We start from the raw sequence: 25,400 nt of genomic DNA, 5'->3' as shown, positions 1-25,400 counted from the left end.
TAAGTAGCTATATATGAATATATGTATATATATAAATGTTAACAGTACTCATAAACTGTTTTCGAAAATGGCCACAAGTCATTTAAATATGCGCTTCTGCATAAATAGCTTCTTAAATGCAGGTAGTAGGCTATAGATCGTGTCCCAGTATAGCTCAGATGGAAAGAATGCTCAGTGCGCATAGCTGAGAGGTCCCGGGTTCGATTCCCGATACTGGAACGAATTTTTCTCAAATTAATAGATATGTGTTATCGGTGCTTGCACAGTTTTCCATAATGCCTCGACACGATTACACATTACCACAAAGAATTTTTATGTATGACACATATGTGACAAGTTAGAAGGCAATTTGAAACACAATTTCCCGGTTTACCTGTCCCACACAGAGAAACCGTGCGAAGACTTGTGAACAAATTCAGAGAAATGACGTCGATTCGTGATAGAAAGTGAAGAGTAACATGATACCCCGATTTAAATGTATGCGATTTTTATCTATGGGGAAACTTGAAAAATAAAGTATATGCAACAAACTCCCATACATTGGAAGACCCAAAAGAAAACATCAGGCGAGAAATTGACTAAATTTCGGATATTGAACTCTTGAGTGTAAATGGAAATTTCCAGAGAAGATTCCAGAAATGTGTGGCTAGAGAAGGACAACATTTCCAACATCTCTTATGATAAGGTATGTGCTTATTATATTGTAATTGTAACTACGAGAACATGAAGAGGTTGTTGGGATATTATAACTGTTTCGGCGGGAGTCCAAGCTGCTGCGGCTGGCATGTGAAAGAAAAGCTCTGTATTATTAAATAGAGCAAGTTCGATGCTCCAGATGAGATATGACTTTTGTTGTATTTGATTTACTGTAAAGAGTAGTGAGTTTTGATACACAGATATCACTAATAAGGATTTTATTTGTAATAGTGGACTGCATTCATCCTTCTTTGGCTAAAATACGATAAATGTAGCAATTTGTGAATCATATAGTTACTCATAATGTAATTTCTTGTACAAAAGAAACTGGCTACCACTGTATTGTTACTGATCATGAAAACTAAAATGTATGAGGCAATTTGTCGCAGCATTTCATGGAAGTCCTTATGTTCTCACTCAATGGTGTCAATGGATTAAAAGTGATGATGATGGAAAAGAATAATATAGACGAATTATTTGATACTTTGAGAAAATCTTATTTAATTTCAATATACACAATAAGTTAATTATAAAATCTCATTACAATACATAAAATTCCGATATTGTACACTCATTGTGTCTTAGATTATGTACAGGTACATTACATATTATTTACATTTTACCAGCTATTGAAATTTCCGAAGTTATAACCAATATTTTTCTTCTTCTTTGCAGCAGATGGTTGGGAAGTATCAGCATTTTCTTCTCTGAAAAAATGCAGTACGTATCACATAAGAAAGTTAATTTGTTAATTCATAATTAAACTCGGAATAAATAACTTCAGGCAAGAAACATCTTGACACAATAATTCAATGGTAAGTTGCACACTATATCATCACCCTCACCATCATCATTTAATTCTTAATGTTTTCTATACTCATCAAGGCTAATGTAATAGAGTATACGGCAAAACAAACAATACTGAAATTATTGCTCTCTGCTGTCCACATTTCCCTTGCGATGAAGTATTTATTTATTGTATACAATAGTTTTGACATACAGTATCATGAATTCAGTGCAGTAGCGGCCAGTGATCGAAATCCTCGGTGAGGCCAGATGCAACTAGTTTAAGTGCCTCCGATAGGAAATGTTTATGATATTAATTATTATTGTTATTATATTATTAATATCATTATTACTGTATTATTATCATTATTATTATTATTATTATTATTATTAGTCTATTCTTATTACTATCAATGAAAAATAATAATTTCACTCACCAAATAAGCTGTTATGCTCTGAGTTTTAGTGATTGTATCAGTGTGATGAAGCATCCCATATTATGTGTTGAAATTCCCCTTTCTTTCTTTTCTTTTTATTTTTTTCCTTTAAAAGCAACAAACAAGGCCACGAGAAGTTTATTTTGCATCACATTACCACTTAACCATTTATGTTGCCCATACCAGGATGCAATAGAAACTCGCGTTTTAAGATTATGTGTCAGAAAAATTATCAGCGAAGTCTCTCATTTGTTTCTGTTTATATTTTCCCGAAATACATAACAACATTGGCCCAGATTCACTACTTTACTACGAAGTACAATAATAGAACACCTTCGCTTATGTCATAAACTGAGACATAAGGGGAGAGAATCGAGTGGGTCTCTGCCTGCCAAAGGGCTGGAATTTTGTTATTTATGGCCTAGTTAGGAAGACAAGTCACCACTGCTATTCCCATCCCACTCTACCCTTGAGGCCGGCCCATGGATGGGACGAGTGAAACCTGACCAGGCCAGCCGAATTGTGCCTCAGCTACAACGTTTTAAGCGTAAACTCAAAGCCCGCAAAAGGACATGAAATGCATTAAGCCAGACCCGGCACGAGTGATCCCGGCCTCAGGAACAAATTTTACTGCAAAACAGGTCTATATACATCACAAGCCAGACCCGGCACGAGCGATCCCGGCCTCAGGAACAAATTTTACTGCAAAACAGGTCTATCTACATCAAAGTTTTCAAATGCTTCTACAGCGATATATGCTTCATTCAAATAACTGATACATTATATAAAAACACAAAATTTGATTTCAGTTAAGCCAAGTGACTGAGGCCCGGCCTCACTTGCCTCAGTCAATCAGCCGCCACTGATTCAGTGTTGTGTTGATTTGTGCAATTATGGTTCTCACAACAGAGGAGAAATTGTTTATTGTCGAGCATTATTTCCGATCATACAGATTACTGAAATTACAAACATACTTTGAAATCAAGATTACAACATGGAAGGCGACATAAAACTGATCCCGTACAATGGTACTTCTCGATGATAGCTAACATTGTTGTGTTATTTGGTGCCAAATAGTTAAATCGTTACTGGTACTGCTCATTAATGTGGCACACGATCGGCCCATTCTGACACCCCACTCGACAATAAATACCTTTTCCTCTGTTGTAAGAACCATTTTAGCAAATCTTCACTATATTATGTATCAACAATACAACAATGAGTTCAGATAAACAAACTTCACCATGGATACGATACATACATTTGCGAGAATTTCAGTACTATTTGTTTTGGTGCATACCGTATATACACTAGAACTCTGATTAACCACCACAATGAACAGAAAGGCTGAACAGTGAATTGAGAAAATAAAAAATTCACACCATTCTTGATTTTCATATACAGAGTACACAACCCAGTATTGTATTTTGAAGTTTCTAATCACTGTTGTCTGCATGCTACATACAATAGTACAGGATAAACATTCATCTGAATTATCTTTACGACACTCCATATGGTAGAATGTAAAATATGGTGAAATGAAATGTTTGTCAATTTAACTATACACACTTATGGCTTTTAAGGAACCCAGAGGTTCATTGCCGCCCTCACATAAACCCACTATCAGTCCCTATCCTGTGCAAGATTAATCCAGTCTCTGTCATCATATCCCACCTCCATCAAAGCCATTTTAATATTATCCTCCCATCTACGTCTCGGCCTCCGGTATATATATATATATATATCTATACCAGTGCTACAGTGTGTTTGTAGTTCAGCTGGATCGTTCCGTAGAATACACTGCTTGACATGTAGCCTTATTATATGTCATTCTAATATAAAACTAATAACCAGATATTTTCAGAAGTGGGTACAATATAAAGCTCTCATAAGACTTTCTATGGGCTGTGGACTGGTGACCTTACCTAAGGTTCTAGTCTTATTCCAGTCCGGCCGAGCTACGAATGCAATGTATTTATACAACTTCTCCTAATGCTAAAAACAAAATTTCGTAAAGAATTTGTCACTTTTCCTACATATTTATTTTGCTTAGTTTTGTTTTATGGTCATTTGCACTCTTCCAATGACAAGAATGCGAGAAACAGAGCACTGTCTAAGGGAAGTCAAGACCTAAAACAGTAAAACTACTAACGTATAGTAAGTCTAAAATGTAGAAACAAAAATTTCTTCTGGTTCAATTTATTTTTACAATACATTTACAATTTAGCTTTTATGAAAAAGTCGTAGTAGTTGAAAGTTGTGTGTACCAATGCCACAGCCCTGCTTAGTAATGACCAAATGACTGGACTAGGCAAGAAAGTTTGGAATACGTGGATTAAACCAGTCCAGGAAGAGCAATTTTACATCCCATAAATAAACACAGAGTGATCCATTTATTATCATTATTATTATTAATGCTTTTGGTAAATTATAGTTAATCTTATTTACTGCTGTTATAGATGAAATAATCCAAATAAAAGAATAACCAAAACTTTAAATCAAAACTCATTACAGCAAGAAAACTGTAATTACTTTTATGACTACTCACTTTCGAGTTTCTGACATGTTAATATATTTTCCCACTCCAGAACGAAATATTTTGAGTTGACCACTCTTGTTCTGGGACGGTCGTTTACTTGCAGATTCCTCTTCAGCCTTTTTTCTTGCTTCTTCTGCTCTTTCAGCCATTAGCTGTAATTATAAAGAAAAATAATATTAATGCTAGTGTTCTGATTAATAAAGAATAATCTATAAGATAGCTAACAGCAACGAGAAATCATGTGTGAGTGTGTTTTGGGGAGAGGAATGAAGAAGAAGTTCTGATAAAAATGCAAGGACTATTTTGCTTCAAAAGCAAGACTGCTATATCTAACATGTCCTCTTTTGCTTACTCTCCATTTTTATTAATTTCATCTTATAATGAATTGTGACATTGTGTTACATTGAATTTCAGTTATAATATTGTATGGCTACTAATTATGAAGAGAATTATATACACTTACTCAAAAAATGAATGATCATTCGTAGAATGCAAAATATTACCAAGGGCTGTTGGTACATAGATTCCTACAGATAATAATAATAATAATAATAATAATAATAATAATAATAATAATAATAATAATAATAATAATAGTAATAATAATAATAATAATAATAATAATAATAATAATAATAATAATAATAATAATAATAAGCACTTCAGAGAGAGAAAGAGACAGTGAATGAGTTCAAAGAAAAGATTAATCCGACACAACAAAGGACATTGTTCGGCTATAAATATGTCTTTATTTTATTTATAACCAAAATCCAAGGAGTTACACAGGCCTAGCACAAATGATTTAAATGATTTCATTGTCATGTATTATGAAAAGTATTAAGTATTGATTGTCTAAGTGAAATTTTGTTATATCCTAATTGCTCTTATTATTAAAAACAATTTGTAAACTCTACTTAAGCAATAAATTCAGCTATATCTAGTCCCAGAAAGCTTGCAATATTTTAATTTGGGAAGCCTGCATCCAATCTTTACGCAAGTAAAATGAAGGCTACCTGGTCATCAGCTTCTTGATAGGGATCCACGAATACTTGTGCCTTCTCTATGATGATGTCTTCAATTGGTCTGTCTTTGTTATCAGTTTCAACACGTTCCATGGCAGTCAGAGTATCAAGGCCTCCAACAACACGGCCGAAAATTGTATGTTTTCCATCCAAATGCCGACATGATCGGAATGTGATGAAGCTGTGAAAACCACAATACAACAAACGATCACAATAATTTCTCTAAATTTATCAGAATAAGAAAATTGAAAATTGATGAAGTCTTTTTAAATGAGGAGTATAAAACGAACAAGATCAGATTAATTAATTACTTTCCTTTGAATTATTTCTTATAAGGACATCAAACTGTCATTTTTTTACATTTATACAGTTGAGATCTGCTTGTAGCAAACTTTTACATGTCTCAACTAGATAGTTTTTCCCGAATTTTCAGCAGCAGGATCCTAACTCTTGAATCTAGAAATCCTTATGAGAGCAAACTTATTATTTATTTTAAATCAACGAAACTAATTTTACTGATGGACTGATCACATGACTTGATAATGGTATTTAGAAAACCTACGATTCTATTCCTGAAGTTGCATAATCCTTGTTGTACATCCTTTGACACGGAGAAAATGGTCACTCTCCTGTAGTGTGAATTTCTCTAAGTGTTGCTCAAGTTAACACGAGATTCACACACAGAGAAATATAAAGCATTGAGGTACAAGTTGTAGCAGCAAAATATCTGTATGTCACGAAACGATACATTCCCTACGAAGCTTTTATTGCTTAGTGATAGAGCTCTTTCTTTTCGTTACAAGGTCCATAATACGTCTTCAGTCGCTGGTAGCAGGAATTTTTTCTCTAAATATAACTTAGTCTTAACAAACAGGATGACGACTATGAAGAAACTGTACAATGTAGCAACGCAATGTGTTCGCCCCCTCCCTTAGGAAAGTCCTGTAGTGGTTAGCCTGCCTGACCATGAAACAAGCGGGCCCAGGTTCAAATCCCGGTTGGCACAAGTTACCTGATTGAGGTTTTTTCGGGGTTTTCCCTCAACACACATTAAGAGCAAATGCTGAGTAACTTTCGGAGCTGAACTCTGAACTCATCTTGTTAGCATTATCACCTTCATCTCATTCAGACGCTAGATACACAGAGCAGTTGATAAAGCATCTTAAATTAACCTTACTTACTTACAAATGGCTTTTAAGGAACCCGAAGGTTCATTGCTGCCCTCACATAAGCCCGCCATCGGTCCCTATCCTGTGCAAGATTAATCCAGTCTCTATCATCACACCCCACTTCCCTCAAATCCATTTTAATATTATCCTCCCATCTACGCCTCGGCCTCCCTAAAGGTCTTTTTCCTTCCGGTCTCCCAACTAACACTCTATATGCATTTCTGGATTTTCCCATACGTGCTACATGCTCTGCCCATCTCAAACGTCTGGATTTTAAATTCCTAATTATGTTAGGTGAAGAATACAATGTGTGCAGTTCTGTGTTGTGTAACTTTCTCCATTCTCCTGTAACTTCATCCCACTCAGCCCCAAATATTTTCCTAAGCACCTTATTCTCAAACACCCTTAACCTATGTTCCTCTCTCAGAGTGAGAGTCCAAGTTTCACAACCATACAGAAGAACCGGTAATATAACTGTTTTATAAATTCTAACTTTCAGATTTTTGGACAGCAGACTGGATGATAAGAGCTTCTCAACTGAATAATAACACGCATTTCCCATATTTATTCTTAAATTAACCAAATAAAAAAATTATAAAATAAGCAAGCAGAAGACATAAAAGACAATAAAATCATAGCAAATAACACTAAACAACATTAGCATTAAAAAACTCATTAATATCATAAAAAGGTTTGTTCATGAATCAACAAGAGACAAGTGTGTTAGAAGAAACATAAGAAGGGATTTTGCAATTTTTAAAGACATAGTAAAATAATTACTCATTGTTTTGGTTAGCCTACATTTGGTACATAATATCACAGTCTAGTATATACAGTAGCGAAGCTCAATACGTAGTAAATATGCAAACATTAGATAGTTGCTCACCACTAGGATCGCTAATATCACCTCATTACAGGCAATGCAAAATAGTACCGTCACAGTCTATTGTTTCTAGCACCCTCAAAACTCAAGCTTCGTGACTGTATATAGTAGACTGTGGTAATATTACTTACAATTGTGAACGGTTTGTGTTTGGGCCAGAATTTGCCATGGAAAGGACACCTCTGCCACTGTGTGTTAAATTTGGTTTGAACTCGTCTTCAAAAGGTTTCTCCCAAATGGATTCACCCCCTTCTCCAGTGCCAGTAGGATCACCTCCCTGAATCTGAAATTATAAAAAAAACATCTGCATTTGTATTATGACCTGACCTTATTGTCAGATGCTCAGCACCAACCACCACTTGTATTACATGTAGAAGTTACAGAAGCTTTGACTGAATTTCGAAATACAGTACCTCAAAGTCAACACATCTTACAGCAGATATCATTAGCAATTGTTGCATTATCAGTAAGGATTTACTTGGGAAGTAAATAAAGTTTAGCCCACAAATTATAGAACTCAATATGCTATTTTGTTATGTAAGAAAATCACACTTAAAAACTGAATAACCTCTTAAATCATATATACCACATGTAATAAAACGTAAGGCATAAAGTAATGTACAGAGTGATTCACGAGAAGATACCACCACTTATTTCCAAAGACATTTTGAGCAAAAAATATCATATAAACATGGGTCCTATTCTCAATATTTTCAGGGATACACTAATTTGAAGTTCTTTAATTGACTACTATTCTGAAGCTAAAAAGTGTTGTAAATTCCATAGATGCTTCGTACATTTTTTTTTTTCGTTTTTTAACTACAAAATTACATTTCTCTTATGCACTTACACAAAAATTCTTACAAATCATGCCACTATTATATTTAACATTGTTCATTAGGATACAAAATTGAACTGGTGATAAGTGCTTAAGAATAATGTAATTTTAAATTGAAATTGAAAAAAAAATCTGTACAATGCAACTAAGGAATTAACAACACATTTTTAGTTTCAGAAATGATACTTCTGAATAGTTCATTATCTATTTGTAATTTTCTTTTACCCTTAAAACTAAATAAAAAAGTATTATACAAACAACTTCAAATTAATATAACTCTGAAAATATTGAGAATAGGACCCATGTTTATATAACATTTTTTGCTCAATGTCTTCGGAAATAAGCTCCATAAGTGGTGATAACTCCTTGTGAATCACCTTGTATGTTTATTATTGAACTGAGACCCTTAATGTTCTTGGCAAGACAACTTTAAAACAACATACCATGAAATTACGGATAGATCGGTGAAACTTGACACCATCATAATAACCTTTCTGTGACAATTTCAGAAAATTTTCACATGTCTTAGGAAGTACATCACAATACAGTTCCAAATTCAGAGGTCCAAAATTTGTTACCAATCGGACATAACCTGTAAATAACAGCAAGTGTCAGCCAAATGTATTTCAAACAGAAATAAATTCATATTTGTTTCCTTATGAAATCATACTACTCATGGCAAAATATAAAACTGTCCAAAAGAAAGTGAAATTTTTCCCATCATCAGGAAAACAGACAAATATTGTATAAAGATACTCAGAATGTTAATTCTGGTTTGTTTTGCTTATTAGATACAGAAATATGAAGACAGAAGATATCTTCAACATTTATTTTGAAGATAACAGAAAAAGAAAAAGCACAGGTGATAATATTATAGAAAATCAATCAATCGTCTTAATGTATCCAGCTGTTTGCTGACAACATAAAGTCCATTATAGTCCACTGTAGTCTATTCAGTTGTTGTTTTATATAGGAAACATTTTAAATAAAAAAACATGTGGTGAAGAAAATCTTTAAAATGAAGCATGATATTGTTCAGTTCGGAAAAATAAACTGTGGGGAAAAGGGGAGAGAAAAGTTTTACATCAAATGCAATCATTTGTAATGTCCATTTAGGCATTTCAAGTCCAATAATGTTCACACATTTTGTTCCATTTTACATAAAAGCTTTAAAATATGAGAATTTAATAATAAGGAATTAAATATGTCAAAAGACAAATTTAAAAAGTTTCTTAAAATGTTCATTGTAAAAAACAAAATTAAGATGTCTCTAGTACAAACTCAAAAACAAAATTTGCTTACTGAGCATGTGCAGTATGTTATAACTGGAACTTGAAAAATTCAGGTGACCCAAATTTTGTTAACTACAGTGCGTTCATAGCTCGGCCAGACAGTTCCACGGAATTATATAACACAACAATAAGAATTTATTACAGTTCAGAAATCGGTCTGATACAGACTTGATTGCATGCTTGTTAGTTTTTACACGATTTGCATGAATGGTAGGAGTGTCTATAAAATTTCTCGTCAATTGACGACCTGTGCCGTAGAACGGTCCGGCGCCAAGTTACGAATGCACTGTAGAATGTGGAAAATTCAGGTGGCCCAAATTTTGTTTCTGGGTCTGTACAAACGTCATAAAATTGAGTAAAATTGGCCATTTCTTTTTATATGAAGTGTTTGCTTTATATCACAAAAATGTTAATATGGACATATTTTCATCTTAATATTTCCAAATTTAACAGCACTCTACAGTCGTGAGTAAGAGATAAAAATTAATTAAACTGCATCTGTTTTTCAACAGAAGCAACATTTAGTTATTTTAGGATAAAATCATTCATATCACATTACCTTTCTTCTTGACTCTCTCGTATCGAACAAGATCTTCTTCAATAATTGCTGCTTCATGTTTTGTTTCTGGCGCAATTGAAGTCGAAGTGAAACCAGCAGCCACTGCACCGGTGGAATAATGTGCCTGATTAAAAAATACAACACTTATAATAGGTACTAAAAAAAACTAAGACCAAGTACCAAAAATATCGAGTTCCTTGTACAGTCGAGCTTCAATTAATTATCAATTGACTATCATCTGTTCATTGTACCAACAAATTTTAGTATCGTCGAAATTCGTAGTTTTTGTCGGATCATATATGGGTACATTTTTCCCAAATGATTAATATTTGCAAAATCTCGAGTATCAAATTACACCCCTTAGAGTTTTCTAATGCTATAACTTATGAGCCACATGTCCTGGCCTAAACTTTGGAGATCTTCACAATTGATTATCAAAGGATTGAATCATATTATCAATGAATTTGTTGGCTATTTGCACCTAGAGTGGATTTTTTATTATAAGCAAAACACGGACCTGAAGGAAATGCTATGCATGCACAAACAGTAAAGAGATCTAGGCCTAGGTGTCACTTCTTTACAAGGTAAATCACAGTATGGTGCTATTGTTCCAGACAGATGATGTAATTTGAAGGAGGAAAACGCTGAATTGTTCACAGTGTTATCTTTTTAGAAATGGAAGATAGAATGCACAAAGTTTCCTTTGAACAAAACAGATGCTAAAAATTCAGGTCCCTACTGATGAGAGAGTAAAGGAATTGTGGACATAACCTATGCATACAAAATTTCGTGTACAACAATGTACAATCTTTAATGAAAGAAATATGAACGTAAAACCTTGTCTGAAACAATAAAGCATTGAAAGATATAATTATGTTTTATTAAATTAAGGTAACATGAGAATGTTAAGGGACGACATTTCTTGTAATACATAATTTTGTTCAGTTAATAATATAAAAGAAAGACCGGAGTACAGGAAGTCGCAGGTTCGTATCCTGCTCGAGGTTATGAAATTTTTCTTTCATACCATGGCATGATTGTGACTATAATAGTATTTAAATTCATACAAGAAAGATGTTTACTTTGTGGCCAGGTTTTATTTTCGGAATGATTTGTCACTGCAACATGGGTTAAAATGATTCAATCATCATCATTTTGATAACCATAGCAGTTTTACTGAACAAATTTATTATGGTAATCGAAGTCCCACTGCATTATAAACTGCTTCTTCTAGTGCTATTAGTTCCTTCTTTTGCAACTTAAGATGATGAATACAAAGATCTTAAAAAGTATATATTCTACTAAGAATAGTTTTCAACAAAATTACAGCAACAAATTGTTTAGAACTACACACACTAGATTACTGGTATAATAAGGGGTCAATAACTGTTCTTATGCATTACGATCATCAAGATCTATTTTGTGTTCCCAACATAGAGGTAGCAAAGGTTATTTATTATGTTTTTAATAAAATAAAATATTACTTACAGCATTGAATTTATCAGCAACTTTCTTTTCTTCTTTCTTAACTTCTGGAGCTTTGTATTCTCTGTTCAATTCTTCTAAAATTTCTTTCGTTTCCATGGAAACAGATTTAAGATTTGCAGCAGGGTCTTTTTCAGGTTCTACAATGAAATGAAAAACTCGAGTTGTAAATTATGGTAAAGATGCAATAATAGCCTTTTTAACAGAGAACCAATTTGTGGCGAAAATGATTCCAATATTCAGAATAACAGTGACACATTTATTATAATAAGTTACACTTACACAAATACAGTATTTTGAGAGAAAAGACTCAGTTTCCCATAAAAACTTATTACAATTGAGGTATTTCCAATTTGACTTCAATTGTCAGATGATTGTCTTTCTGCTGTTATACAGTGGTACTATACAGATGTCCCATAAGTCACGCACCATAGGGAACAGTTCCCTGAATGGTGGACTGGTCAATGTGGACCTATCAAATGGCACCTGCGTAGTTCTAACCACATTCCCCTTGATTTTTATTTATGAGATCATTTAAAGTCCACTGTGTATGCAGAAAGAATAACGTCCTTCGTCATCTGCAAATGAGGATCTTAGCTGCTTGCTGATATCTCACAATGTGTCCTCAATGATTGAGTCATCCATATGAATATGTGTATATAGACAGATGGTCAGCACTTCGGTCATATACCCTATACTTCAGTTTTTCCTTTGGTGCGTGATATATGGGATATTTTCTATAATTACCCCTAACTTTTAAAAAGATACATTACAGCAGAAAGACAATTGAGTTACCGAAAACGAGTTCAAAATACAATTAATATTTTGAAATATAAATAAATAAAATAACATTAAAATGGATTTGAGGGAGGTGGGATATGATGATAGAGACTGGATTAATCTTGCACAGGATAGGGACCGATGGCAGGCTTATGTGAGGGCGGTGATGAACCTTCGGGTTCCTTAAAAGCCATTTGTAAGTAAGTAAATAAATAAATAATGCCTATTTTGCGATAAAGTGTTATAATATTATAACCTTAAATTTTTATCCGTGGATTTCAAATTTGCAGATGACTGGTATTCTAGCCCTCTTGCTGGTATCTATGTACAGTAAAATGCCAGTATAACGAAATTTAGGGACCTATGACATTACTTAATTATAGTGAAATTTCATTATATCGAATTATGATATTTTTCTAAAGAAAAAAGCATGCTTGTTCATTTACCTGCATTTATGCTGTAAACTCCGCATATTTTACATGTACTGTAGGTTGGAAAATATCCTTAAATAAAATAAAAAGTTGACCTTGCAATGCTTTTGAAAAGAAAATGTTTATAGAAAGGCGTAGTAAAAGTACAAAATTCAAGTTTTATGAAATGCTTTGTAGGACAAGAGGTGCCATATTATTTGGGAAGCCATGTTGTGAGATTAATGAGCTGTGATTGGAGACGCCATGTTGCGAAATTATTAAGCTGTGATTAATACCGTGCGTTTTTTTTAAAACAAGACGTAAAGCGCTGCAGCAAGACCGTTCTTTTATTACATTTGCTTCACCGTCGCTGCAGCAAATCAAAACTTCGCTTTACAAGTTTGCTGCACGATCCATCATGGCGGAATGTGTGTTTTGGTTTTTTGAAACGTTTATTATTGTCAAAATCGTCTAGTAATAATAATCCAATGTCATTATCATAGAAGTCGAAATTATTTAACATGTTTGGTTCTTTTAGGGTTAAATTTATTACGGCAGAAATAGAAGCCAATATTAATTGTCCACCATTTTGCAATCAGTTGACCTACTTACGTTTTTTTTCGACCCTCATTTTGCTGCAGCAAAGGCATGAAGCGCTTTACTGAAGCGCTTTAAAAAAAAACGCACGGATAGACGGAAACTAAATGGTGAGAACAAAGGAACAACTCCATGAAAAAACTAATACAAAATTCAGAGACATTTGCATTATATTACACATACTATATTAGCTAGATATTTAATGGCCACTATGCAATTGAAATGTTACTATAGTATAAAATATATTTGCTACGAAATGTATCCTACATTTAAAATATTTTTTGTTAAAAAAAAAGTAGATTTTTTTCGACAAGGGAGTGAAAATTTTTATTTCATTATACTGATTTTTTTCGTAAAAACAAAATTCGTTAAATTGAAATATCTTAACATTAAAATATATGAGAAAACGGCAGGGGACAGAAAATAATTTCGTATCAATGAATATTCTGTTATACTGGCGTTCGTTATAACAGCATTTTACTGTATTTATAAACTCTGCTTTCACAGGACAAATATTTGAATGCATTTCTGCAGTAGGATCTAGTTGTTTGCATAGGAATTATCTAGCAGAATTTCACATGTGCAAAATAGTTTTCATCAGTATTTTAATTTTGCTTTTAAACTCACGTTTCTTGTCATGAGATAATTATTCCCCAACCTGTGGTCTCAAAATGATTATCATGACAAACATTCGTTAAGTCAATTTGATTTATCAATGGTACTATCACAAGTGCTGATTATACAATGTAACATTCTAAAGGCCATTTTTTCCATCAAGAATTTTATTGCACTGAAAGCATTTCTGTAAAAATTTCGAAATATCTTTATATCACCATTTCAATATAATAAGAAAGTAAATAAGAACAGTAGGCTTTAAGAAAAATATACCTCCCAATATTATCAATGCACAAATACAGCAGGAAAGAGACAAACTGCATCTTTGATACTGAACTACATTAATGCATAGGTAGTTTTGTTTTATACATCTCATCTCCAACTTCACAAGTTTTCTTGCCAATACGACACATATTAATAAGTACAAGACTACTCACCTTCATCTTCAATTTTAAGATTGTTCTTCAAATGGTGGAATGTTGACAAATTAAACTTTTCAATGTGGTTCGGATCTTGTAGTGTTATCAAATCCTGTCGTTGAAAAGGTTCATCAGTTAAGAGATCCTTCCAGCATTTTGTCTTCACATTCAATTGTTCAATGGCCTGATTTTTAAAGACAGATGAATTAGATTAATGTATTGTTACAAGTTAGTTTTTTTTCAAATGCATATAGAGTCGAAACTCTGTAATCCATGGTAATGAAGGGGGTGGACTGAATGGTTAATCGAAAAAATCGGATAATCCATACCATAAAAGATTTTCATAAATTAAGAGCAAGGCACTTAAAATTCCATAATTTGAAGCGCTTGCATCTGTATACTACACACTACACTATACAATATCATGTTGGTTATAACTAATAAACACAATGAAGTACAGTAGTCTAATACTACATAGCACTTTAATCTTGTTTTTTATTAAATTATGCACTTGTAATACCAATCTCATATTCTGATGCGAGATGAGCCACAGTTTATTCTCTCCCAAAAAGCTCAATTATTTGCATTTTTTTTATACTCTGCACATCATGTTTTCTTTTGATACCTGTGGAAAAACATTTTGCATACAAGTTATAGAGAATGGCCAAACAGCCACTCAAACAGTTGGCTAAGGACTGAATCAAGAGGCCTCATGGACTGAAAGCTGCACGAGTTTGCAATTGTGTACAAGTTCTTGGGATCATTTCTTTGAAGACAGGAAGCGAATATTTTACAAGTTGGAAAAAACACCACTTCCCACAAGTTTCTGTTGCCAGCAGTAGTAGCATTCCTACTACATACTGGTAACAATAAAAAAAAATTCTTACTAACTTACTGTACAGTATTTATAATTTGTCTGCAAGGGGGAAAGAAAAACCGAGAGAAAAACAGCCGGATAAAGGGTGGTTCACAATAAACCGGAAACGAGAATTGGAACAAAAACGAAAATGGTAAAATTGATAAAATGTGTACATTTAAATGTGATCATTCACAATTAACGAAAAGCTTGCTGGAGCCCAGGATTGGGAACGGAGAGTTGGCCAAGTTTCAACTTTGGCGTTCACGTTTCCGATCACAGCCCACTAGATTCATTCTATTGGCATCTAAAAGCTATTTTGTCGTCATATATTTTGTAGCAAGAAGACCGTGACATAACCTATGCATTATTTTGTTCTGTGCTGTGCGTCATGGAGCAAGTTTTATTTGATGAGATTCTAATATTGAGTGTTGAGGAAAATCCTAACATTTACGATAAGCGGCGAGCCTTGTATAAAGATGAGAAAATAAAGGAGAATACATGGCTTTCAATAGCTGCATCTCTGAACACCGATCGTAAGCGAATCATATTTTATTACTGTATTGGTTGTATTATACCCTACATATTCATGCTTCAATTCAATAACTACTGTTGTGTTCATTTTTGTTCTATTACAAATGTTTCTTCTGTAATTATTTTACGTTATGGTAGACTTAAAATAGGTTGTGATAATAAAGATGCATGGGTATATTTATAGTACCGTACCTAATGAAATATTTCAGTTGAAATTTCGAAGTTGGTTAACCTGTGTTTATGTTGGCTGCCTTGTACTCATGAGAGAACGCCATTTATAACATCAGAATGCGTAATATCGACTTTACATATCGTTATTGACATGCATATCGATATGCATAGTCGTCTATGTTCTCGGTTTATTGTGAATCAAAAATTTTCATATTCACGTCCTCTGCTTCTCGTTTTCATTCTGGTTCTCATTCCGGTTTATTGTGAACCAGCCTTAATTCGCCGATTGGTTAATAGGGTGACAGATAATCGGGGTTCTATTGTACATATAATTAATGATAAGATATCAAGGTTGGGAGTTCAATAAATTTAAAATGATGGGACCAAATAGCAATTATTCAACAACCATAAGGAACAGAAATATAGGCCTACCGGTACTTAAAAAATTAGATTAAACAGTAATAATCAAACAAGAACAAGGAACAACAAGAGTAGGAAGTTATTTAAGAAGATGGGACAATGTTCATCATTCGTAATTCTCGGGCAGTTTCACAAACTAATCAGTAGAAAATGTGAGTTTAAGCAATTAATCATGGTCATTGCTTCATGGTGTTATGTGTGTACCAATATCAGAAGGCTGTGCCTCATTTCTGTAACATCAACAGATTAGAACAAGAACATCATATCCCGTAATAATGAGGAATTGGTAGAACCTGGCATCAAATGATGAATCAGTGTCATTTCGAAGAACAAATGTTTTAATAAAAATGACCTAACCTACAAGTAATGACGCAATAAAATAAATCTAAACTAAAAATAAAAAATGATCAATAATCCAAAATATTATGAGACAGTACATCTCATTTGACGATATGTGTCAGAGATAGTACAAATTGTTTGTATACATCTTAAGTCTGATTTGTGAAATATGTTACTAATCAGCAATGAAGCGGAAAAGGAACTGGCCACTCTATCCCCACAATAATCTGGCTTAGTTGCCTCATGAGTGATGCCGATGCCTTATTGCATCACTTATGATATTCCAACCGCCTGTCTTCAGACAGTTGACTAAACAACAATCCAAAACAATAATTAACGAAATAAATCTTTCCTACATGTAGAGTATAATACAACTTTCCTTAATGACAAGTCCACTAGACATTGAGCGAGAAGTACACAAAATAGATATTAGAATTCAGCATATATAAAATAATATGCCAGCCACAAAAATATCAATACTAACCAATTTATAATTTAAAACTGAAGTACCGAATCAGGGCAAATCAAAAAGAAGTTACATAATGCATGAAATGACATGAATTTGAATGCACTACACTGGCTCATCACGCAACAGATGGGATTTATTTTCTAGTCTGCCAACAGAATAACAAGAAATATGCATTGATTTATAGATATCCATTTATTGTTACCTCGTAAGAAAATACATTTCCTGTAACTGCAACAGCCACAATATGAGACTGTTTAGTAAAAGTTTTGTAAAGAACGGGACAATGGTATTCCCCTTTGGCATTCTTATGAAAGTTCAGCTTTATTAGGTTCTTTGCATCAAGAGACTGAAACAGAAAATACAACATTTAATTAATTGTAAATACAAGAATGGCCATCTCATATTATATTCCACAATATCGTATTTGCTTACTTTACCAGAGTAAATTAGGCAGTAACACCAAATTAAGCTACTGAACGCAATGTACACTAATTTATTTGTTTTGAAATTTAAATAATTTTTATATAAAAAAAATCAAACACATAACAAATACTTTTCAAGGTACATGTTCAGCTTACTACGTTATTAATTTTTTCATAAAATTATAGAAAGAGAAAGTAATTTACACCAGCTCCATATCTGCGGCAGTGTCTTGCCCGAAAGCAGTTCACATTCTCTGCTGACATCTGCTTAAAATTTAACAAGGAATATGTTTGCAAAGTGAAGGAGTGTCAGAAAGGGAATCCAGCCAAGCATGTGTTCTGCTGTGGAATGTTCACGACATACTGTGTAAGGAGAGGAACTTCACATTTTCCACCAAATTAACCAAGCAAGGAAACACAAACTTTTCACAAAGTTAAATAATGAAGGAAATCTGTATTGCTACTCGTCATAATGTTGAATTAATTTCACAAATTTTGACTTGTATCTCGTCTTATATCATTATATAACAAGTACTATTTTCCAATTTTTTTTATGTACCCCGTACTGGGAATCACTTACTTAGACTATTGAGCATATTCTATCTCCAGATCCATTTTCCATTTTTGCCTTTCCATGTTGTAAAAAGTCTCCCTATATGACATCTTCCTTTAGGTTGGTATGTCATCATTAAGGGCCTAGAAGTTCATTCCCTAAAAATTCACTAATAAATGAAAATAAAGTCCACACCTGTGTCAGCGCGTCTGGCCACGAAACCAGGTGGCCCAGGTTCGAATCCCGGTCGGGGCAAGTTACCTGGTTGAGGTTTTTTCCGGGGCTTTCCCTCAACCCAATACGAGCAAATGCTGGGTAACTTTCAGTGCTGGACCCCGGACTCATTTCACTGGCATTATCACCTTCATTTCATTCAGACGCTAAATAACTTAGATGTTGATACCGCGTCGTAAAATAACCCAATAAAATAAAAAAATGAAAATAAATTTCTCGTAACAATTTATGTTGTTGTTGTTGTCTAATGCCTTGCATTTGGCAATGAAGCCATTAGCAGTCGTGCTTTCCAATACTTTTGAACTGTAGTTTCTTCTGATCTTAATGCTTCACAGGTCTTCAAGTGGTCTTCATTCATTTCTGCTGGATCGTTACACAGGACACATATTGGTGAAGCTGAGATACCTATTCTGTAGAGATGACTTGCTAGACAGTCATGATTTGTCAATAGTCTGACAATTTATTAGTTCACAATTTATTATACCTTAAAAGTTACAGCAAAAGTAGTTTTGTTGTCCATTATCAGCAATGAATTGTGTAATTCATGATTAACACTTGGCTTTCCTCTCAACATGATTTTGTTTCATGAATAATTTATTTTCACGTCACACTTTGTCGCTGGGTTGTATCTAGAGGTGAGTGTTTTAATAAGATAGAGTATTTACCTTCTAAAACATCTGGAATTTCTCAACATCCATTGATATCTAGAATTTTTTTAAAATTATGTTAGTTACTCTGAAAAACAATAACTAATATACTTACTTACTTACAAATGGCTTTTAAGGAACCCGAAGGTTCATTGCCGCCCTCACATAAGCCCGCCATCGGTCCCTATCCTGTGCAAGATTAATCCAGTCTCTATCATCACACCCCACCTCCCTCAAATCCATTTTAATATTATCCTCCCATCTACGTCTCGGCCTCCCTAAAGGTCTTTTCCCTCCGGTCTCCCAACTAATACTCTATATGCATTTCTGGATTCGCCCATATGTGCTACATGCCCTGCCCATCTCAAACGTCTGGATTTTAAGTTCCTAATTATGTTAGATGAAGAATACAATGCGTGCAGTTCTGTGTTGTGCAACTTTCTCCATTCTCCTGTAACTTCATCCCGCTTAACCCCAAATATTTTCCTAAGCACCTTATTCTCAAACACCCTTAACCTATGTTCCTCTCTCAGAGTGAGAGTCCAAGTTTCACAACCATAAAGAACAACCGGTAATATAACTGTTTTATAAATTCTAACTTTCAGATTTTTGGACAGCAGACTGGATGATAAGAGCTTCTCAACCGAATAATAACACGCATTTTTCATATTTATTCTGCGTTTAATTTCCTCCCGAGTGTCATTTATATTTGTTACTGTTGCTCCAAGATATTTGAATTTTTCCACCTCTTCGAAGGATAAATCTCGAATTTTTATATTTCCATTTCGTACAATATTCTGGTCACGAGTCATAATCATATACTTTGTCTTTTCGGATTTACTTCCAAACCGATCGCTTTACTTGTTTCAAGTAAAATTTCCGTGTTTTCCCTAATCGTTTGTGTATTTTCTCCTAACATATTCACGTCATCTGCATAGACAAGAAGCTGATGTAACCCGTTCAATTCCAAACCCTGCCTGTTATCCTGAACTTTCGTAATGGCATATTCTAGAGCGAAGTTAAAAAGTAAAGGTGATAGTGCATCTCCCTGCTTTAGCCCGCAGTGAATTGGAAAAGCATCAGATAGAAACTGACCTATACGGACTCTGCTGTATGTTTCACTGAGACACATTTTAATTAATCGAACTAGTTTCTTGGGAATACCAAATTCAATAAGAATATCATATAATACTTCCCTCTTAACCGAGTCAATGGAAATATAATGCCAAGTGCCAAGTCTCTGATTTTGTAGAAAACAATGACTAGGCTTTCATTCAATGGAAAACGATGGCAAGATGTCAACTTGATTGTATCTCCAACTTAGCCTTACATTTCTAAGTGTTGGATTTGCAATCATCAAGGAGATTCACATATTCCATCTTCCCTTCATTTATCTACCTGTTTATGTTCATATGATTGTAAAATGCATTAATATAAGTTCGTGTAAGTCATTTACTAGCATATGATTACGAATCCTGGACAATAATATGCAAATGCTAGGACATCCAAGTTTTAATTATAATTTTTAATGTAGGCCTACTGCAATTTTTACTCATTCTGTAGACTTGCTGGTACCAAGCAGTTCTGATGTCAGTTACAATGTCTTGAGATGTCTAGCTGTTTCTTATAATTTGGTTTTGTTGATGATCAAACAAAGTTGCATCTCTACTGTTTTATTTATTTTATGTCGTGATGTTAAACCTGCAAAATTGTGTCTGTCATAATTTTTCTGTTTGTGATATTCATAGGCATGACAGAACAAGTAATGTCACTGAATATTAAACTATATTAAATGATTTAGTACTTCTTTACATATTAAGCGCTTAGCCATTATTCTGTGAACAGCAAAGCCTTGCGTACTTGGGTTGTAGGTTATAAGATGCCCCTGAGCACTACAGTGATGTAAGTCACCAACTTCCCCTCTGTTGCTCACTGTGATCCTCCCTTCTTGGATTGGCTTTTACATGGGCTGGACCCAGAACAGGTCCATACACTTAGGCACAGTTTGGCCCATTGTACGTCCTTATATGCGATGACTGTCGAAGTCCGACAAGTGGTTCAAATGGCCGACGCTGACAGATGGGTCACCCTGCTTCAGCCCATCATAGAGCCAGGTCTTGTTTCGCAGAGAGTAGCCTGATAAGCCTCAGGGGTCCGGAGCCCCAAGCCCTTTCTGATCACCCAACGCTGATGAGTGGACTATCCGATCCTCCCTTTTGTCTAATGTGCGACAAAATACTGCTCTTGATCATCTTCAACGTGAGTTTATGATGTCTGAGGTAAACACACTTTCATAGTTTGGTGTTGATGATGATGATGATGATGATGATAATAATAATAATAATAATAAATTACCTTACTCTAAATAATATGTTAGCCTACAATAAACTTACCTCTCCTGTAACAGGATTACATTTAAACTTTTTCAGAAATGCAACAATGTCTTGAAGTTCGAAAATATTTCCTTGCTTGTCGCAATAGGGATGTTCGAAAGGTTGAAGAGACAGACAACAATGGTCAAATGGCAGTCTTCGAAATGCTTGTGTCTCTGGTCCTGCTCTTTTACCTCCATAAAGCGTCGTCCATTCTGTGTACGTAAGGTACCTGTCAAAAGGGAACACAAAGTGAATGTTCAATATGTTTCCACAGAAATATCAATGTTGTGGGGCACAAGGAGGAAGGTCACCCAGCTTGAATAAGTTATGTTCACGCTCTATCTCTCAAATTACAAATGTTGACGTGTTACTGACATGTTAAATATAAGAATTCTTCCTTCATTACGTTAATTTTAGCAACAAAACTATTAGCCTACAGATTGCACTGAAATATAAACATGTAGGTATTCTATAGTAATTTATAGATTTCTAAAGATTTCGCCATAGTTTTATTTGGCTATTATGTCGACTATATAACCACAATGATCACTGTTTGAATATGTGAAAACGAAATACAATAATTGAAATAAACATTTATACACATGAATGTATACCATACTTTATCATGTTTGCCATTCTTTATCTTTAGCAGAAATGCTGAGTATACCTTAGACATTTTTTAATGTGATTTTGTGTCAATTAACAATACAAATATATCCAATGGGGAGACAAATTTTATTCTTACGTTGATATGAATAAAATACTGCAGTAGTTAAGGTAAACTGCACTTCCATTACTCATTAATGTATAATAATTTTATTGATATGAATTTTCTAAAAAAAATAAATAATAATTTCCTGGTTAATTGGAATTGTTTTCATATTTTCCATAGACTTCGAATTAAAAGAATTTCACTGTACCTTGAATTCGGGTATATTATTTTTCTTCCTGAGTGATCCTGATGATTGTAACAAGTGATCACACAATCCCTGTGTTAACTGCTTTAGAAAATGTAACTTTTTCTACAAAGGTATTATTCATCTGTTCTTATACAGAGTGGTTCAGGAGGAATAGCAAATATTCTAGGGGGTAGTAATATGGACTATTAAGTTCATAAAAGCACGTGTCCAATTTCAATGGCTGTGGAGATATAGCCATTGAATGTTACTCATAAATCTTATAAGTGGTATAAGGAACGACAAATGATTACATACTACTGCCTATACACAAAGTAATAGTAGCCTATGTGTTGCTCTTCTGAGATCATCTGAATGAAGGCAGCACTGTTTACTGTAGAAAAATAGCTGTTTATAGTTCCCTTTGCTACAATACAAGGCTGGGAATGTTTTTCCAGTATGACAGAGCTCCTGTACATTTTAGCTGTCAAGTGACAGATCATTTAAATCTCACATCCCACAAACAGTGAAGAAGTATATATATATATATATATATATATATATATATATATATATATATATATATATATGGTGGGGGTGATTTATGACATGGTTTCTGTGGTCCTTTGTTTGAAATGGTCCATGCTGTTAATTTTCTCAGTGTATGTACATGATGGCCTTTAAGTGTCTTCACAAGTAAAAATTCAGGGTTGTTAAGTCTGGCAACTATGGTGACCATTGAACAGGACCTCGATGACTTAGCCATCTTCCTAGTAACTGTTCGTCTAACCATGACCAAATGGAATCAGTGACCATAATTTGGGTGGAGCACCCTCTTGTTGAAACATGTCGGGAAAATTCCCATGCTGATTCAGAATGCTCGGGAAAACACTCTCTTCAAGCATTTCCTTGTATCTTTCGTCCGTGAGATTACCATCTTTGATGAAAATGGTCCAACAACTGTTGTTCTCCCTTATGCTACAACAAACCATCACCTCCCTGTCCCCTACATTTTAGACGGATCCATCGAACTGGGGTTTGTATCACTCCAATATTTATTTTGCTTATTGACTTCACTGTTAATATAAAAATTGACTTCATCGCCAAACAGAATGGAAGATGGTAACAGTAGGACTTGTCTGATTCTGGTGTGCAAACGTAATAAGAAGGATAAAATAACACTTCAAAATTAGTCAGCCAGGTAATTTCCTAAATAGCTAACACAGTAAAGAAGTTGTAAAATTAATCAGTGATTATAAAAGTGTTAAAAGTGTATATAGAACAATGAAGTAATAATTTTCCTACCGTAACCTGACTTCTGCCTCACCCTGTATAATAGATTTTAATAAGAAAACCCAACCCACTTGTAAAAGTATAGTACGGATCATAATATGATTATGTGGTAGAGGACTGTTCTTTGAAATTCGGGACATCTGGCAATCCTTGTTCAGCAATAGGCTACAATCACACTAAAAAAAAAAAATCGACAGTTGTATAGGTTTACTATGCTGCATATTTTTACGCAGAACTGCATTTTGGAAGATGAGAATAAGGGAAAATGAGATGAATAAGGGGACTACAAAGAGAGCAAAGGGAAGACAAGGAGAATGGGAGACGATAAGAACAAGGGAATGACAAGGAGAACAAGAGGAACACAAGGGACTGTGGAAAATACAAGGAGATGGCGAGGAATACAAAGGTAGAAGGCTCGGAATACAAGAACAGTAGGAACACAAAGGAATGCGAGGAATACATAAAGAGAAGGATGGGAATACAAGGAGAACAAAGAGAATGAAAGGACAGAAGGAAGAATACAAAGGAGAACAAGAGAAGACACGGAGAATGTAAGAAATACAAGGAGAACTGGAATATACGAAGAATAAGGGAAATACAAAGAGAACAAGATGTCTACTTGGAGAGCATGAGGATCACAAGGAGACGAGGACAATGAGAATATAAGGATGATAAGTGGGAATACAGGGCAAATAAGGTGAATACAGGGAGTATAGAAGAATAACACGAATACAAGGAGAAAAGGGAAATACAAGGAGAACAAGGGGAATGCAAGGAGAACAAGAGGACAAGGAGGGGGGGGGGTTACATTTTTATGTGATGATCGATTCCAAAGTTATTCTCTCCCTTACCCAATAAGGAGAAAGACGTAGTTCTACGTCGAAACAAGTTAGACTAGTATCTTCATCTCTCAGCCTAGATATCAGGAATGATTAAAACGTAAGTCAAAAACATAGAACACAAATTCAGGGACCAACTTTGTCGTCGACACAAGTTCAATCCGAGAAATGTCTTTGAAAACGGAGAAGTCTATTCATGACATTAAGCTTCAATATTAGTAACATGTTAGGTTAGGATACCAGGCCTATCATCAAATTTGATGTTAACTGTAATGACGTCTCTGACTCTGGCTCTCTGGAATATTTTAGAAAGTGCAACGTTTTCCTTGCAATTACATATTTATGTCTACTGGAGTGTTACTGTTCACAGTACTTCGAAAATATAGTTTAGGCCTATTAAAATTGTTTAACATAGGCCTACATACATTTTATCCTTTTGATGCTGTCGTTTTCCCATGATGAATTAGGTATTGCAATACACGTTAAGGTACAGCAACAACTCCACTGATGATATTTTATTCAGAAAACAAAATTTTCAAAACGTCAAACTCAAATTCACAACACTTCAAATACAACCCCTATATACACCACGCCTCTAAGGTAGTGATTATTTTGACAACGCTGTTTATTACCAATTGTACTTAACGGAATTAACTTATGTGACCAAATCAATATGATTCTTGCCAAGAACTACAAGTTGTAATTTAATTTAATTTTCAATTTTAGTGTTGATATAAATAGTGGTGTAGCAATAGCGATAAAATACTTGTGTAATTTGTGTTTATCATCTTATTTTTAAAAGTCCTTTATGAGATTATGTACCGT

At 34.2% G+C, this 25,400-nt stretch overlaps 1 protein-coding gene across 1 annotated transcript; it reads right to left on the bottom strand.

Moving 5' to 3' along the window:
* Window positions 1–1,175: 1,175 nt before the first annotated feature.
* On the bottom strand, window positions 1,176–25,260 carry LOC138714778 (RING-type E3 ubiquitin-protein ligase PPIL2). Its single transcript, XM_069846896.1, has 11 exons — window positions 25,001–25,260; window positions 21,566–21,776; window positions 17,519–17,662; window positions 14,546–14,711; window positions 11,710–11,846; window positions 10,222–10,345; window positions 8,814–8,962; window positions 7,664–7,815; window positions 5,472–5,661; window positions 4,468–4,610; window positions 1,176–1,403 (listed from the first exon to the last, which is right to left on the bottom strand). The coding sequence occupies exons 1-11, from the start codon at window positions 25,030–25,032 to the stop codon at window positions 1,316–1,318; spliced, it is 1,536 nt and encodes a 511-aa protein (XP_069702997.1). The 5' UTR covers window positions 25,033–25,260; the 3' UTR covers window positions 1,176–1,315.
* Window positions 25,261–25,400: the final 140 nt, after the last annotated feature.

Source organism: Periplaneta americana, chromosome 15 (assembly GCF_040183065.1).
Source record: "Periplaneta americana isolate PAMFEO1 chromosome 15, P.americana_PAMFEO1_priV1, whole genome shotgun sequence".
Classification (NCBI taxonomy): Eukaryota; Metazoa; Arthropoda; class Insecta; order Blattodea; family Blattidae; genus Periplaneta; species Periplaneta americana.
The sequence above is the reverse complement of the archived record's forward strand: the minus strand, read 5'-3'. Positions and strand labels throughout refer to the sequence as shown.